This window comes from Netta rufina (genome assembly GCF_964035555.1).
Source record: "Netta rufina genome assembly, chromosome: 24".
Classification (NCBI taxonomy): Eukaryota; Metazoa; Chordata; class Aves; order Anseriformes; family Anatidae; genus Netta; species Netta rufina.
Window position 1 is genome coordinate 3,276,042 of NC_140148.1, and position 17,061 is coordinate 3,293,102.

The following is a 17,061-nucleotide window of genomic DNA, read 5'->3' on the forward strand; positions in this document are numbered from 1 at the left end:
AAACACGCAGGCAGATAATTACTATTTGTTCTGTAGGGAAGAAGCACTGTGCAAGGAAGTCAGAAAACATGAGCACAGACAACACGTGGTACATTTGTTTCAAAAAAAAAAAAAAAAAGTAAATGTGGGTGTACTTTAAATATTAACCATTCTGTTCAAGTTCCCTTGTGACTGGCTTCCTAACGATATAATTTGGATCAACCTGTAACTTATTGTAGCTAGAAATATGAAGTTAGTTTCATTATTAGTAGGATAAGCAATTAATACATCTCACCAGCTTTGTACAGCAGAGACGAGATAAAGCAATCACCCTCCCTTCCACAGCAATGAACTTCATGCAGGATACATGAAACCTATTTAAAAATATTTCCCTGCTAGTCCCACGGGTACCAGTTTCAACTCACCACACAGTGAACTGCAGTCAATCTACAAATGTTCCATTTTTATTACAAAGTATGAAAGGCAGAAAATACTGTACCTAATACACAGGAGGCTGAAACTTAGAAAGAAGGTTAAAAAATCTGAATAAAACTACATAGGAAGCAGGAAATAGCATAAAAGGATGCAACATTCCACTTTCAAGCGACTTCAGAAAATTGCCTTAAAATTTACAGAGTTTCAACAGTATGGTTCCATGACTCAGGTGTTAAAATCCATTGTAACAAAACCTTTTGCATTTTCTCCATAAAAATAAAGGAGTAAAGGGACACTGCAGTTATCCATGTCAACAACACATGTCTGTTGAATAGCAGGATACTAGGATTCCTCTAGGACAGTATAGTAGCAAAGTTGCAAATCTCAATATGGAAGGTGGAGAAAAGAAGGACAGAAGTAAAACTACTATTGCTTTAACATAGTTTAGTGAGAACAAGAAGTCGGAGTTTCATATGAATGTTTGTACAATCATGCTACAAAGATTACACCTTCAGGAAATTACCACAACGGGACTGTGAATGGAAAGAGCAGAAGGGAAAAAACACACAAAAAGTAAACATCTCCTACTGACTATCGGTAACAAAAATGCTTCGGCGCAACAGATTTAAATTACATTTTACACTGCTAGCAACCCAAGTTTAAAAAAAGGTTCCTTTTAAATAGTAGATTTCATAACTCATATGCACCAGGTTGTCAGAAAAGCAACACATTGCTTCACAGCTGTACTATGACTTTCACTAGTTCTTGCATTTCTGCCTTGGTTCAGATTCGACAGACTGATCATCGTCTCTAACAGAGGAGACTTGAGAGTCACGCGTCTTACAATCGTGAGAGCAAACTCCAAGGGATGTTGACTTGTGGCTATCAATGAGCGCTGGAATATGGGCTTACAGCTACCCTTTGCAGCGATAATTTTCAGGAAAGTCTTTTTGTTAGATTTTCTGAGAAGGAATAAATTCGATAGAAGTCATCCAGATTTGTTTTTATGAGTATGAAAATCCTAGCTTGATGCTGAGTACCAAAGGCTGCACAAAAGGCTACTGAGACACATGGCAGCCAAAGTTATCTTCCGAAATTAGACAGCAGCGAGCAAGTCTCACAAGTGCCTTTGTCTCTGGAGTCTGCCACAAATGATGAGCATTCAGTAACTGGTGTTTAGCTGCATTTTTAATTACTGCTTTTTAGTGCTGGTGAATGCTGCTGATCAAAAGTTCTGGAAATCTCTTCCTAAAAGAAGAGCTGGGGCATGCTGTATTCCTCTCAATATCCCCAACAATAAAACATTTCTGACTCTTCTCAGGTAAGAAGGGTGAAGTACAGCTGCCTCTCTAAGCATGAGAAAGTGCTCGTTAAGTGCCACATACAAATAAATCCCTGGATTCTCCACAAAGATCAAGAGAAACAGGGACACAGCTGACAGTACCTTGCCCATTCCAGAACAGGTCTTGGACAACTCGGTTTGAATGTCCACTGTCTAATAAATACAGGCCTGCTCTGGAATACTGGTCTGACAGTAGAAAGCAGTAAATGTGTAGAGATAACCTGTATTAATTGATAAGGTAACAGAATGGATGCGAGGGGGTAGGGCCATTTTGCTAACCAGCAATGGGAAGACAAACCAGTCCAGTATTTGGATGGAACTGTAACTCTGCAATCCACTGAGCCAACAGCTTACCCTTGCTGCCATTCATCCTTTTGAGGATGTTCTGAAAGAGACAAAACACCATTAAGCACGAGGAACTGACAAGCTCCAGAATTTAGGTTGTGTGAATTTACAGACAGCAGCAGCAATTTTTCTATCACAAAAACGTTACCCAAAGAATCCAGCTACAGCTGTGCACCACCAACCTGCCACTACTGCCGCCAAGCAGTAGAGGAGAGATTGCCAGACACTGCCAAGCTCCTAAATAAAGCAAGAGGGACTCTCTGGGTGACAAGCTGTGCTAAATTACTTGGGGTGACCTTGCAAGGTTGTGTCATTCTCTGAATAGAGAGCTTCAGTTTAACACAAACAGCATTGTCAAGTGCTCATGGTTTGGGTGTTTAGTAGAAACAGATGAGGGTCCACTAGATACTGACAACCGTAGCCAGTTGAGGATTTCAGTGACTGATGGATTTAACATTTCACACAAAACACAGACAAACGCCTACCATAAAAAGACTGAGGAAAAGATGACTCTCCTCCTAATCTTACCAAAAATATACTTGTTAAAGTGCCATCTGCAAGAGAACAAAACAGACACACTCAGCTTTCTTGATTTACATTTAAAACAAGCACAAGAGCATCTGTGTGAAGAATTCCAATATATTGGACTTCTCCCCTCACCTAGTCCCTGGTAGGCAATGATCTATAGTTGAGCCTGATGCAGCCTTCTCATTGCGACACCAGGCAAAAATAGATCCTTTTACTATTATCCAGAACATTCAGGAGAGTAATTACAGCTAAGTTTTGAAAGGATCATTAACTTTGACTTATGAGAGGCAATGCCTCCCCCTTTTAAGTACATTTCAAGGTTCCATACGGAACAACTTGTATTATCAGTCTCCTGTCATATCGCTCTTTGAAACCACCGTTTCCTTTCTAAATAGATTGTCAAAGCACTCACATCCTTGCCTTTTAAATCCCTGCACGCAGAAGCACAAGTCCAGTACACGCAACCTACCAAAGGCCGTTTCAGTTAGACGATGAAGGGTTAGCACACTGCATGCTAATTCAACATCCAACTTGTATTCTGGATGCTTTCCCCTCACTAACGAGGTATTACACAATTGAAATCTCCTGGTTGAAGCCCATATACTAGCAACCGGTTGCCCACATAACAGCAGAAATCTGTGGAAAGCTTGGTTTAAAGGGAACATAACAACCAGACAATAGCATAATATCTGGAATTAATCAACTGGAGTGCTGCACAACTACCGAAGCCAGAGAAAAATGACATCTCCGTACCAGAATCAAGGCCTTGCCTGTACCAAAATAGCCTGCGATTTTCTGCTTTTCTAACCTCACTGATGCTCAGACTTTTCCCTTAATGTTACTGCATACTCAAGGGATACGAGGCATTTGAAAGCAGTTGCTCTGCACCCTCCAGCAAGCACAAAATAATCAAGATCAAATGCTGAAGTATTTATATCCATGAACTTTGGAAAAAATTAATGCTTATGAGGGTTTCATACCCAACATAATTGAATGTTACGCCAGTAAAATGTGATAAACTCTATCTTCTGATTCACAGGGTACAGTGGCAAGTCTCAGGGTTTTATTTTATCTTGCAAACAAACTTGAACCAGCAAGTAGACAGTTAGTTTGCTGCCACTGTGTCAGCAGGTGCTGGCAAAAGGGCACCGAAGTCTCTCACTTCCTCTCTGGATGGAAGTGCCATTTGCACTACAGAACATCTCACCCATGAGGATTTTCATGTCTTTTCAGTCATTAACCTTTCAAGTGACTTCTTTGAAAAGAAGCTATTTTAAGTAGCATTTCCCTGTTCCAAAACAGCCTCTGGTGATTCTGAATGTAATTTCATAAGAAGAATGACAACAGATTATGCCCAAAGCAACATGTTACAGACCTAGAAGGTAGCCCAACTGGCTACACAAACAGGATGTGAGTTTTATTTAGAATCCACTGGAGTCCACAAAATTCCTTCACTTGCCTTTGAAGAGTTTGGAATGAGAACCCAATACCACAGGCGAACTTTCATTGGTTTTATGGATGGAAGGGCTGACACTCTAGGTTCACAACAGAATTTTACTCTAACACTAGCAAAAGCTACCTGGTTATTTGTTGGTTAGCCCCTTCACAGGTGCTCTTTTCATCATCTTGGTACAAACAGAGATTCTATTCCTAGAGAAGCAGGCTGTATTTGTCATTTAGTATAGCCCATGGAGTCTCTCAGTGACTTTATTTTCAAATAAATTAGCTTATGTCTTTTTTTAAAGCACAATTCGGCAGTTGCAAAAGATTTGTTAAGCTAAGCAACAGGCACATTCATCCTTGACTCACACCACCTATTTAAGAATGAGACTTCAAAGCACAGAGGGGACTTCTGGAAGTACTAACGTTACAGGTAGTTCCTGCCATTCCCCAAACCACAACTTAAATTAAAAGCTTGTCTGGTAACAACTGACTTTGCACTCCAAGCCAAAGTTAAAATCCCTTAGTGACACAGCACATAATATCCACTGCTTGTAATTAAGCAGCACATTACAAGTATGTGCACATTTTGATGAGTTTCTAAAGCTCTGCACGTAGTTATACGCTGCTACTAAGAAAATCCTAATTTTCACTTAATTCTGAGTATTTTCCAATTTAAGATGAAGCACTATTTAAAAAAGTTGTAACCCAACTGTTTGGCTAACACCATTCTGATACCTCGATCAAATCAGTGGAACACACTACCCTCAGCACCATAGCTAGTAAGGAAAACTGACCTTCAAGTCAAATGGAGCCTTCTGTCAAAAAAACCCACAGCTGAATACAGAACGCCACTGACAAACCACGAGCTTAAACCGTGTTAGTTTCTTGGCTCTGAAATTAAAAGGGGTGATGGAATAATAATGCTGTTTCTAATGAATTCCAAACAAATTCACAAGGCAGTGCTTTTCTGAGCTCATGTTGAAAAGTAATCTGTAGAATATTTCCCCATGTCCAGAATGACAAAACTTTTCAGAGTCTGTTCTCTACTTGACAGCACTTTCAGCATCAGTTTTACTGTTTCTCAGCAATCTCTTTTCCCAGCTCGCCTTTGCTGCATAAACCATCACAATTCAAGTTTGGCAGCGTCCTACTATTTATAATGCTGCCTGTAGTTGTAGGTGAATGTACGTTAGGTGGAAGGATGATTTTGATAATTTCTGACACTTACATCAAAACTCAGCTGGTACAGCCTCAGAGCACTGCTACGGTTGTCATGTCTTCATTGGGAGAGCACTGTGGAACATCGATCTGAATAGCTGTGTTATATTAAGACTTTGCTGAAGATTTTTATCTTGCCTAATCCACTCAGCTTTGATTGCAAAGTATTACTGTAGAGCGTTCCACTATTCAAAACAGAAACAGATGCCCCTGGACACATCCCAAAAAGACATGAGGATGACAAGTGCCAAATCATAGCCTCTGTGGCACTGTTTCTTTCATTTGAAACCCATCTTCTGTGCATTGCATTAGGGAATTCTTTCTTTCAGAGAAACAGCTTTCATTTGGATAGCAGACCAGCTCTTCCAACTCATCTCCTCGTTCAACAAGACCTGACAGTACAAAGCAAATACATTTAGGAAAAAAAGATTGCTTTGCACTCCTTTCAAGAACTCCCAGGAACACAGGCCAAATGCAAAGAAGCTCCAAGGTGCAGGTTAACCACAAAATCTTGGTCATATTATTTGCCAATCAAGCAAGCTACAAAGTGTGAAACCATTTTATTTTGGTTCAGATAGTAAGCCCTCTAAGGGGAAATCATTTCATTGGAAATGTCACTCCAAAGTCCATTACAAATAACATTTTTTGAGAAGTCATTTACCTCAGAGGGAGCTCAAGTCATGCAAGTATCTTCTTTCTGAAACCTATTACCATTCTGTTAGCTAACACAACTGCAGGAGACACACAATAAATTCAGTTATAATTTAAAAATAAGGCCTACCATAGTAGCAACTGCCTCTAGCATCAGAAAAGTGTAAGGAAATTGTGCAACAAGTACTTGTACTTCACAGCACCAGAAAATTCTGCCCAGGTAACCAGGTATTGGGAGCCAAGGCAACGGTTAATTCTGGCAGGCCTTTACTGCCAGGGAGCCTGCAGTGTTATCGTGACTTCTATCAACAAATATATCCTGCTTTGGGCCTGTGGAAGTGGATCACATATCAAAAGTAAGAATTCGGGAGAAAAGCCTTACTCAATAGAAAGTTAGCCCAATATATAAAAAACATACAAATGTTTAAACAGTTGAGAGGCAGCAACAACAGGAATGATAGATTCCTGCCAAGGTGGCTGTTAACATCACCGTCTTTTTCCCCACCTTGTTTTGCACTTGCATCTATCGAACTAGTTAGATGTGCTGCCCCAGCTGGCTGACAAACACGTGGACATACGCAGCAACTGAAAGCCTGCAAGCTTATTAACACAGTCAAACAAATATACAGAACTTTAACTGAAGAAAAAAAAAAAAAAAAAAGGAAACCAGAACCCAAAAGGTCCAAGAGGCTCAGCATGTCTCTGCATTTTAGAGTCTTGGGGACAGGGAACACCTGTCCTTGATTCTTGTAACAGTTTCTTGGAACAGTAGATGCAAAGCAACAACAGATACTGGCCACTTGACTCGTGTTGTTCTTACTTTAGAGGGGAGGGGAAATTATACGGCCTTGCCTCAATTTGGCATGAAGCAGTAACGTTACACTCTCAAAATCTCCAGGCAGTTGTTGTAGCAGATAGCTATCCAGTCTGGCTGAGTCGATGCCCACTGTACATTGTTGATTTCTCCCTCTGCTGTATAGGCCAAGATAGGGTCCTCAATGGCACGAGGCATTTGCTGGATGTCCCAGATGAGAGCCTGATGGTCATCCGCTGCACAAGAAAACAAAATAAGTAGAATCAAAGCATTATGGAATCTCCCTACATGGGATCTCTCTAATATGGGTGTAGTAGAAGCAGCTAGATAGAATATGGCTGTTGCAGTCCAGGTAAGAAATCAAGATGGAGATACGGTGGTGCAGCTGTTCTCCAACGAAACCAGCACACCTCTTTGGATAATTACGTGTTATCCAGGACAGTTATAAACCAAACAATCAGTGGAACTTCAGTTGAAAACATTTAAGAAGTAGCTTGCAAAAAAAAACCAAACAACAAAACATTAAAAAGCATGGAAAATAGAATAGCTTAGCCAACAGAGATGCACAGTTTGGGCACTGTGCTCACAATTGCCACCCAACAAGCAGGCATCTATTTCCGTAAGCTTTTTAGGAAAGTCTCTAATAAAGGACTTCTAAATCACTTATAATCTTTAGCAAAAGGCGGTAAGAGAAGTGCATTAACTTTTTGGAAGAAAGGATTTTGCAAATGTAATGGAAAGCTCCCAAGTAGAGATTCACTAATGCAGACGGCGAGAGATCGATCTGGAATCTCTTTCCACACCTACCTGCTGTACAAATATGGCAGGAAGAATGAGGCGCCCAAGCAATTCCATTTACACACGCTCTGTGGTTGTTTAACCTGGCAACAGGAGTGCAGGGAACTCTGACATCTAGAATCACAACCTTCAGAAACAAAAACAGCAAAGTTAATAATTGGCATTTTTTATTTTTTCCTCCAGAAAAGAAAAAGATTTGAACTAAGGCTGTGAAGACTTTCCCCAAAGGGTGCACCTGGCAAGCACACACTGTTCTCACAGAATAGTTTCTAGCTGGTCAGCAAATTGTGTGCATCTCAAGAAGAGTCAGGCCTCACCAGGAAGGCTTGTGAGATATGAGAACATGGCAAATGAATTATGCTTCCCTGAAGCAGCACAGGCGACAAACTAAGGTACACTGCCTTATGCAATGAACTGAGAAAGAACAGGATGACTACAGTACTTGCACTTATGATTTTAAGGGAAAGCTGTTGCCCAACTGGCTCACGGACCCCTCTTAAAAAAATCAGCTGAAATATTTAGGAGCCCCAGAGATCTCCAAGCTTATAATGCCAGTTACCTTTAACTCCTACTGAAATTACTAAAATAAGAAGTGATCCTTAATCATACTCCACATAACAACATTGCACTCTTCCTTCAAAAGTTAAGAAATGAAGGGCCAAGCAACCTCCCAAAAATCCCAGCCAGTAGCACCCCCAGGAGAGCTAGTGCCTCACCTCCATGCCATCCATGGCCATCGTAGCAAGATAGTTGGGATCCTGCTTGTTCCAGCAAAGACGCAGCAATGGATGGTGCTGTGGGTCTTCATAAATGATGGTGCTGTGTTCCAGATGACGGAGATCGAACATCCTCACCGAGCCATCTGCACCAACTGAAGCGAACATATCTCTTCCACCACCTGCACGGCTAAATGCTATGTCATACACCTGCTCGGCACCAGGGCAGAGAAAAACACAACCTCAGTTTTAGTCAATGCACTGCCTCCTAATTCACAGCAAAATGGATTTTCCGTATGAATAGCAGAACTAGTAGTGACATTTTCTGTTAAATGCTTGAGCTTCCTAGCTAGTTTTTAAGTCACTATGTTTGCCAAAGGGAAGGGGGAAAAAACAACTAGTCACGTCATTACAGGATTATTCACTGAAACCGAACATATTTGTTTTCCAGACTCAGATTTTGTTAAAATGAAAGAATCCTGTAAGCTGTTTATTGCCTTTGATATCCAGTTGATTACAATTCCAATTTGGTGCTTTATCTCATTTTTCTAAAATATTCTAGAGCATAATCTAGTAAGACAAACATATTCTCAAGCCCAGATTTGATGACGAGTAAACAGAGCAGTAGCCAACAGAACAGCTTTAATCAGTTTGTAACGTATAAAACCTGTATATCTGAGCTATAACTAATGCATATCAAAGCCATACATCTTAAATTTTAAATTTAAAACATTAAATTTTTGGATAATCAGATTTCTCAAAAAAAAACAAAAAACACAGAAAAGCCCTTTTCCTTGTCTGCTGCTTTAAATATATGCAATGTAAACAACCAAATGAAGCCATCACCTCTTTGTCATGCGCAATAAGTTGGGTCTTAACATGGCCAGAGACCAGATTTACTCTTCCAAGAACCTGCCCTGTCTCCAGACCCCAGATAGTGCAGGTCGTGTCAATACTAGAAGTACCTGAAACAAAAAGGCTTCTGTTAGCAAAATGAATATTCTTAATACGATAATTTGTGAGAATTTTGCTAATGACTTGCTCCATTAGTGTAATAGCCTCTGACATCTACAGATCAGAATAGCTGCAAGAGCAGCATACAATTAAAATCAAGAATGCCAACCAGCCAGCAATCTGCCATGCATTTAAATGACCCAAACCTTTTAGCTGCGGAAAGAGTCTTTCACACAGGAATAAAGTGTAAATAGCTCATGTCTGCTTCAATCTATGCAGAAGCCTGATGCAGATCTGGGATGAACTTCCCCATCCTTTAAGTCTCATGCACATGTCAAAACCAAAGCCTAATCCTAGAATTGCAATAGCACATCGTTATTAACTGATTGCTTCTGTGGACTGAAGGTGGGGCTAGCAGTAAAGCTCTTAAGAGAGGAGCAATGCAACACAGAAAAAATAAATCATGTAGTAAATAATTACTAAGACACATTATCAGTGTTAATCTCTGGGCAAATCCCCCTGACATGAACGGCTGTCCTCTGCTGGAAAACAAACCTCTGCTGAATCAGTCATCATGGATTGACAATTTCTCCCAAAGGCTAAAATTAAGCCTTAAGCATTCAGCCCCCTTCTCCAACTGAATTAAGGGCTCCTGCCATTGAAATGATTTTCAGAAATAAAAAGCTTGGTATGGAGTTTTCTAACCACTCCAGAACACACTGGGTAAGTCACAGGAGTTCACATCCACTTTTACTCAGCACTGGAACACCAGCCCCGAAGGCTGATAGCTCCTATCTGCAAGGTAGGAACAACTGAGGCAGCAAAGGAAGGCCCCTAATCCAACCTCCGTAGAGGAGGGGCCACCTTTCAACATAAAAAAAAGTCTCCAAGAGCTGTCTTTTTTTTTCTTCTTTTTTCAAAACCCAAGACAATGGCAGTTTCTCCAACACACAAATTTGTCTGCTTGTTAGTTACCAGAGTGCTGCTTGCAATGACAGCAGTCGGGCACCTCTGGGATTTCACCAGACTGGATTCAGAAGCGTGTCTTTCACACCAACAGCTGCAGCGTTTTGTCAGTCTCACCTAGGAGGTACGGATCCACTTCATTCCAATCAAACGATGTTAGCGGAGCACAGAAATCAGAGTTCTTGTTATTGTTCAGCAAACACTCCAGCCGGGTCTCTGTTTCACCCACCTTTAGGAAAAGCAAAACATCTGACTGAAATAGAAACATCACGCGACTCGTTCCACTTGTACTTCCAACACAGAGCGCTAATCCCGGCTTTCTTTCCCTCAGCTTTACAGCCTAACTGTCTGGAAAACACAATCACCACCTCTGTCTTCAATCAGGTGATTAAAACAGCAATTACCACCGTAATTCTGCCTTTCCTACAGTCTTTGTATTTAGTAGCATTATTACTGCAGCTAAGAAAAACTTATTCAGTGCTCTGCCTTCATTTTGTGTCTTCACCTTCACACTGCAGCAAGCACAAGACACCATGAAAGGAAAGTCAAAAATCTGGTCTCAAGTACAAAAGGAGATAACTCTGCAGCAGTCAGTATCAGAGGTCTCTCCCCGGGGAGGATTTACTCACTCTCCACACACGCAGGTAGTCACCGCTGGTTGCCAGCAGGTCTGGGTAGACTCCCTTGGTGTCCGGGATCCACATCAGCTTTGTGGTGGGGTAGGGGTGATCAAAGGTGTTCCTGCAAATGAACTCCGAGCTCTCTTCATCCAAACCAACAAGCTGCACCTGTAAGAAGCCACATTCAAAAGAAAGAGAAAGCATTTTTAACAGAAGAATCATTTATAATTAGTGCATTAGGACAGCGTATTTCAGAAGGATGCTTTCTGGAACCTCAAGGACAATTACAAAAGACAATTAATCATGGCAATGGAATGAGAAATCTTCAAAGCTGTGCTTATGTGCCCAGCTGGGAAGCAAAGTGAAGTACCCATCCTCACCACAGCGCTGTACTTGGAAGACGTGATCTTAAGTGAAGCAAAATCCCAGCCCCAAGGACTGAAGCCCACCCTTCTCTTCCACACACTGCACCGGATCCCACCAGCTAACTCTCAGTGTCACAGGAGCTAACACAGCCTGCCACAGCTGCACCAAAGGAGAACACGGATTAATCCCACCTGGTGTCAGAAAGCAAAGAGAATTCAAACTTGGGAAAAAAAGGAGGGGGAAGAGAAAACATCAACAAAATTATTCTAGTGTTTTGTGTGAAAAGACCAAGAAAGCGGGCCTGCTGAAAGATTTTAGGCAGCTGATCTCCAAATTAGTATTTTTCTTCCCATGGTAATGTGATAGAGGGAAGGGCAGACAAGAAGCTATCTCCACATAGCTCGGTCATGACAGCACCTGAAATAATGCTGGTAGTCCCAGACATGATGTTATTAGAAAAATATTGACATGTCAGAAAGCGCTCAGAGAACAATACGGTGCTGGGAGGAGGTGTTTACCTAGCAGTGCCTACAAGACCTAAACAGGATGAGAGCCCCACTGTGCTGAGCGCTGCTCGAACACAAACACTGCGAGGACGACTCATTGCAAGCAGTTTGTAAGCTGCTCACAGTGGGAACTTCCTAATACTTTCCACACTGCAGCTTCCTCCTGGAAACCGTGGCTTAATAGACTTATTCTAAGATGTTTATCTGCACAATTCCTAAATATTCTGGCATATGCAATTCAGTTCATGAACTACACATTTGAAGTAGGCTGGAAATCACCGCATTTCCCCCCAGACACACAACAGCACACCTCCACAGTCCAGTTACGAGTCCATTTAGGGATGCTCCTAACAAATGCGACCCTTGCTGCTTGTCAAACTGAAGATCCATCCCTTCCACCCTGTAAGAGACCCTAGAAGACGTCAAACCAAGCCTCTAAAACCAGGCCACGTCTGCCTCGCACTCCCCTCACTGCAGCTGCTCCACTTCACAGCCCACCGCGAAGCAGCCCCGCATCTCCCGGTCTTCTGAAGCGATTGACAGAAAGCTCCAACTCCTTTAGGGCTCAGGAATGCTAAGCGGATTTCACAAAGGAAGCAAATTGTCCTTGGTCACAGAAAATCTTGCGGCAAGGTCAGAATCAGAAGACAAACGACTTGTAATCATTTCTTTCCCTTTGCTTATGCTGTTTGCAGCTCAACGTGCAGGCATTAAGCCGGTCCGAAGCAATCAACATTCCCCAACCAGAGGGGGATCTCAGACAGCAGAGGACTCGCTTTCCTGGTGCGAACTGACAGATCCCCACCCTGCACGACCATGTTTAACCCCTCTGCAGAAAGAGCAGTGCCAGCCAACCCCTTGGTGACCTTTGACGTTTTTCGGCGCAGGCCAGGTTGGAGAACAAGAAGCCCACCGAGGACATGAGACCTCCTGGCACCTGCCGCTGACTGTGGGACCCAGCAGCAGCAAACACCGCTGGAGCAGCTCTGCTCTCTCCTAGCTCAGCACGTTCAGAGGTCTGACTCTTCTCCTCGGACCCGAACCCCTCCGGCCACGCTCTCGGTGCAGGCTGCAGAGAACGATGGGGTGATTTTCGGGATGCTGCCCGTACGAGAGCCCCGTCTCTCCCTCCTGCAAGAGAGGTGAGATCTGCTGCTGTCAACTACTGCACGAAGCAGTGCCTAAATCTGAGACCAGAAAAGCCTGAGGAGATGCTAAAACCAAAGTAATGGTCAGGCAGGAGACAATCTGAGCCGTTCTGCATCTACCTGTCACTCGTCCAGGTGGGGAAAGGAGGACAAGGGGGGGTTCAACCTCCATGAGCTTTACAATTACACTGCGATGGCAGCCAGGAATGCTGTGTAATTATTTCATTTCTCCCATAGATCAAGATACGCTGAAACTGGATGTGTTTTCCTACCGCTGTCCATCAAGTCGCTGTGATTGACTTGTCTTTGCAACCCTAAACCTTACAGAAAAATAAAAACCACAGCCCCCTGGTAAAGCAACCACACCAAACGCTCCCTGATCTGAGGCACCGTGCAGGAGAAGGTGGCACCTCTGTCCTCCAGGTACAGCCTGCAATCAGCCTGCCTGCTCCTTTCCACAGATCACTCCTGATCCCCGAAGCCACGCTCAGGAGCCTGCAGCTGCCTCCCATCACACCAGCGATCTGTGAAGTGTTCTAAAGCCTAGCAGCAGTTTGCTAATCCAAGGCGTTCAGGAAAAGCCAGCCTAAATAATTTCAGCTCTTCCCACTGTCTCCTTCTACCAGGGAACGATCGGTGCAGGTGTAGGAGCTGAAGCAGAACTCCCCTGGGGGTTCAGAGAGATCCTGGCAATCAGCTCCCTCCTGTGCCCTCCAGCTTGTTAGTCGTAGGGGAATTAAAGCGGTTAGGAGAGTCTGGGAATTGGGGACAGCAGGAGATTGGGGTTCTGCAGCCAATAGAACTGAATCCCCCACAAATGAGAGGTGCAAAGAGACCTTTTGTGCATGTAGCCGCACGTACTTGGAGCTCCGGTAATTACTACAGAAATGGAAAGTCCCCAAAATGAAGGGGACAAGAATCTGTCCTCTTCCTTTCACAGCCCCAACAGAAAACGCTGCTACCACAAATGCTTGGTGCACTAAATCTTTTTTAAAACACCTTAAAAAATATATAAATAAAACAGGAGAGTAACAAGGAAAAACTATATTGACCTATTTGGTTACGTTTTCAGCAAGCTAGAATTGCTATTCCAGTCTGGGCTTTGGAAGGAAGGAAGGAAGTCGGTTATTTAGAACAAAACACTGCAGCAACAGGAACAGAAATGTTTGGTGCTTGTCAAAAGCCTCCAAAGATATCCGAGTGCAAAGAGAAAGCTGAAATGAAAGTGAGTTTTCGTTAGCCTTTTGATTGGTTCCACCTGCAAGGGTATTTTGATGTCAGAATTTGGCAACGTAAAACATCTCAACCGTGCAGGGCGGCTTCGGCAAGAGGACAAAGCTTCCACACGTGCCTGACAAGACTTAAATTCCCACTTATCTCAGAACTCGGGTTGAAAAAAACCTGCTCTAAGCACATTATGGGCTACTTGGGACACCTTCAGTCCTTTCCCTGTGTTACCTCAGTTTTACCACTCCCACGGACAGAGGTTGGAGCTGAGAGAACTCAGAGTGAGCGTGCCCCCAGCACACCCACGCAGGGTCTGTCCCAACCTGGAGCCCGAAGCCGTTCCCCGAGGGGTTGAGCATCCCCTAAAAGTTTCAGCAAAGCGCTGAGAGCCTCGGAGAGACACCATGAAGAGCGTGCAAACACCCAAGCACTCCCAAGCTCCCTCTGGTCTCCAAAGGGAAGACACCACCAATGCTCTGAGCACCAATTTGACTTTATCCAGGAGGGCTCTACCTGTCATCACCTACCTACAGCAGAAGGCTCTACTGAAAACACCTTAAAAAACCCCAAACCCCACCCCTCACCACACAAAAAACCCAGCACCCTTTAAGGATCACAGCAAACCACCTCAACAAACCGAAGGCCACGTTTCGCCGTGTTGTTGTACAAACTGAATTTTTAATCACCCATTTTCTGTACTTCCAGCCCGGCAACTCAGCCTCGCACAATTACTCTCCTGCTGTTCACACCGCGCTGCATAAATACAGAATGAGGTGCTCGGAGGGACCGGAGTCATCAGGATTGTGAGTCCTGAGTCACTGAGGTCAGGAGAAGCTCTGGGGAATATTTACAGACGGGTCATTTACACAGCCCTACAGAGCTTGTCTGCACCAACTAAGTGTAAAGGATAAAAAAAAGTGGCTGACTCAACTGCCTTTATGGTGGAAGCCTGAGCTGAAAAGCAGACTCGATAACGCTGTGATTGGGAATAATAATCCCCAGGGAACGACCCAAAGTGAAAAGCACCAGAAACGTGTCCCTTATTAGCCAACTCCACCACTTCTAAACAAAATACTCACAGGTTGGTGATTTGGCCTTTAAAGAAAGGGGAAGTTTTGGAGCTCAGCGAGCTGCCACCCCCAGCACCCTGATGGGGCTCAACTCATTCGTAGCTGGTCACTGACCGGGCTGCAGCGCGCTGTGAGCATCCCGCCAAGACTGCTGCAGGTGCAGTAACCAAACCGCTCCCAGAGGTGTCACCTGCCTTCGGATCACCCCTCGTGACATCCCTGCCCAATGCCCAATTCCCAACGCCAACTTTTGGCCTTATTTTCTCCATTAAGCGGCTCGACAAAGCTACAAAGCACCATGCTATAAACACAGAGCTCTATTTGCAACAGCTTCAAGCTTCACACAACTTTCTGCATGCTCTACAGCTGGGTTTATTTCCTCATCCCTCCTCTGCTCGTATGCATTCATTACCCAGACCAATGCATTAAAGGCTGTCGAGAAATGAAGGGTTCAATTTGAAGAGCCGGCCACCTCTCTGCTACCTGCACAAGGTGCCCTGCTTCGATCCAACCGCACGCTTCATGTCAGCGTTGCTCTCAGAGACGAGCAAAGGCACCGAGGGCTTACAGCCTCATGAAAAAGCCCCCCCAGCAACCTTCCACGAGGAGAACGAACAGTAAAACAGGCGTAACGCTGCTGACACAGCCTCAGCCCAGCTCGCACGCTCCCAGCCTCGAGTCCTGGCCGAAAACTTTCCCCACAAAACCCAGACACGCCGAGGGGGGCTGAGGCCACTGAGGAGACCTCTCTGCGAGCAGCACCCCCCCACAGACCCCCCCCAGCCCCCCCAACCCCACAGGAAAGGACCCAACGAGAGGGGGGGGACCCCCAAACCCCCCCCCCGGGCCCTTTTTTTTCCTTTTTTTTTGGGGGGGGAGGCCGTGCCCACCTTGTTGTTGTACTCCTCCACGAAGCTGCCCAGCGCCAGGCGGAACCGTTTGTCGGGCCGCACGCTCCAGTTCATGGCGTACACGGTCCATGGCGCCTCGTACTTGTAGATCTCCTTCCGCTTGCCGTGCAGCGACATGGCGGGGCCGGGGGGCGACGGGAGGGGGGAAAAACGAACCGGGACGGGACCGGGAGCGGGACCCCGGGCTGGGCTGGGCCCTGCTGAGGGGAAGGGCCCGGGGCAGGCGCTGGGCCCGGCCTCGGAGGCGGCGGGGAGCGGGGCGAGGCCGCGGCGCCCCCAGGCCCGGCCTCAGACGCCCGGCGGCGGCCGGTTGGGATTCGGGCCCCTCACACAACGGGAGCGGAAGCCGCGCGCGGAGGCCCGCCCTCTGAGCGCGGGTTGGGCGGCTCTGCTGTCCATTAGCCAGGCGGGCGGCTATTGGGTGGAACGCACGCCCGTTTGGCGCCGCGCGGTATCCTATTGGTCGGTTTGCCCTTCCCTTGCCGGGAGAACCTACCGCGGAGGGTGGTCCCGCCCTAGAGGGAGGCCGCGCTCGTTCTCGGCAGCACATTGGCTGCAAGGGGTCGCAGTGGCGCGAGGCGGGCTCTCGAGCCCTTCTTGACAGCCGATTGGCTGGAAGCGCTGTCCGTCACCCCAGCCCGAGGCCCGCTTCGGGCGCTCCCTGGGGTCCGAGTTCGAATCCCGTCTCCGCCGAGAGGCGGGGGGGGGATGGGGTTGGTCTGTAATTAGCCCAGGGTTAATTACGGGGCTTTACTGCCAGTAACACCAAGCAGCCCGGCTTCTTAGGAAGCTCCTGCCTGGAGCCGGGCAGGCTGGGGCAGAGTGCCTGGCTTCAGCCCCTCATGGCGGGGCAGGTGGTGCCTGGGTGCGGCACCAGGGTGCGGGTCTGGGTGCTCCCTTGGGTGCTGCTCCCTTGGGTGCTGCTCCCTTGGGTGCTCCCCATTGGTGAATTTACACGTACTCCCAACAAACACAGCTGCAATCCTCGTTAGGTGCCAAAAACATCTTTATTAGCAAAGTGTAC

At 45.4% G+C, this 17,061-nt stretch overlaps 1 protein-coding gene across 1 annotated transcript; it reads right to left on the minus strand.

The window, feature by feature from the left end:
* Positions 1–421: 421 nt before the first annotated feature.
* Positions 422–16,350, minus strand: DCAF7 (DDB1 and CUL4 associated factor 7). The gene is made up of 7 exons (XM_084301068.1): positions 16,017–16,350; positions 10,819–10,977; positions 10,307–10,418; positions 9,116–9,234; positions 8,270–8,479; positions 7,563–7,680; positions 422–6,991 (listed from the first exon to the last, which is right to left on the minus strand). Exons 1-7 carry the CDS (start codon positions 16,152–16,154, stop codon positions 6,819–6,821), a joined length of 1,029 nt encoding a protein of 342 aa, XP_084157194.1. The 5' UTR covers positions 16,155–16,350; the 3' UTR covers positions 422–6,818.
* Positions 16,351–17,061: the final 711 nt, after the last annotated feature.

Bases quoted from the DNA above. Each gene is read 5' to 3' on its own strand.
- DCAF7 (XM_084301068.1), bottom strand. From the start codon at position 16,154: ATGTCGCTGCACGGCAAGCGGAAGGAGATCTACAAGTACGAGGCGCCA. The intron at 10,978-16,016 runs GTGGGCACGGCC...GGCTTCTTACAG, and splicing joins TGGAGGAGTACAACAACAAG to GTGCAGCTTGTTGGTTTGGA. The intron at 9,235-10,306 runs GTGAGACTGACA...TTTTTGTTTCAG, and splicing joins AGTGGATCCGTACCTCCTAG to GTACTTCTAGTATTGACACG.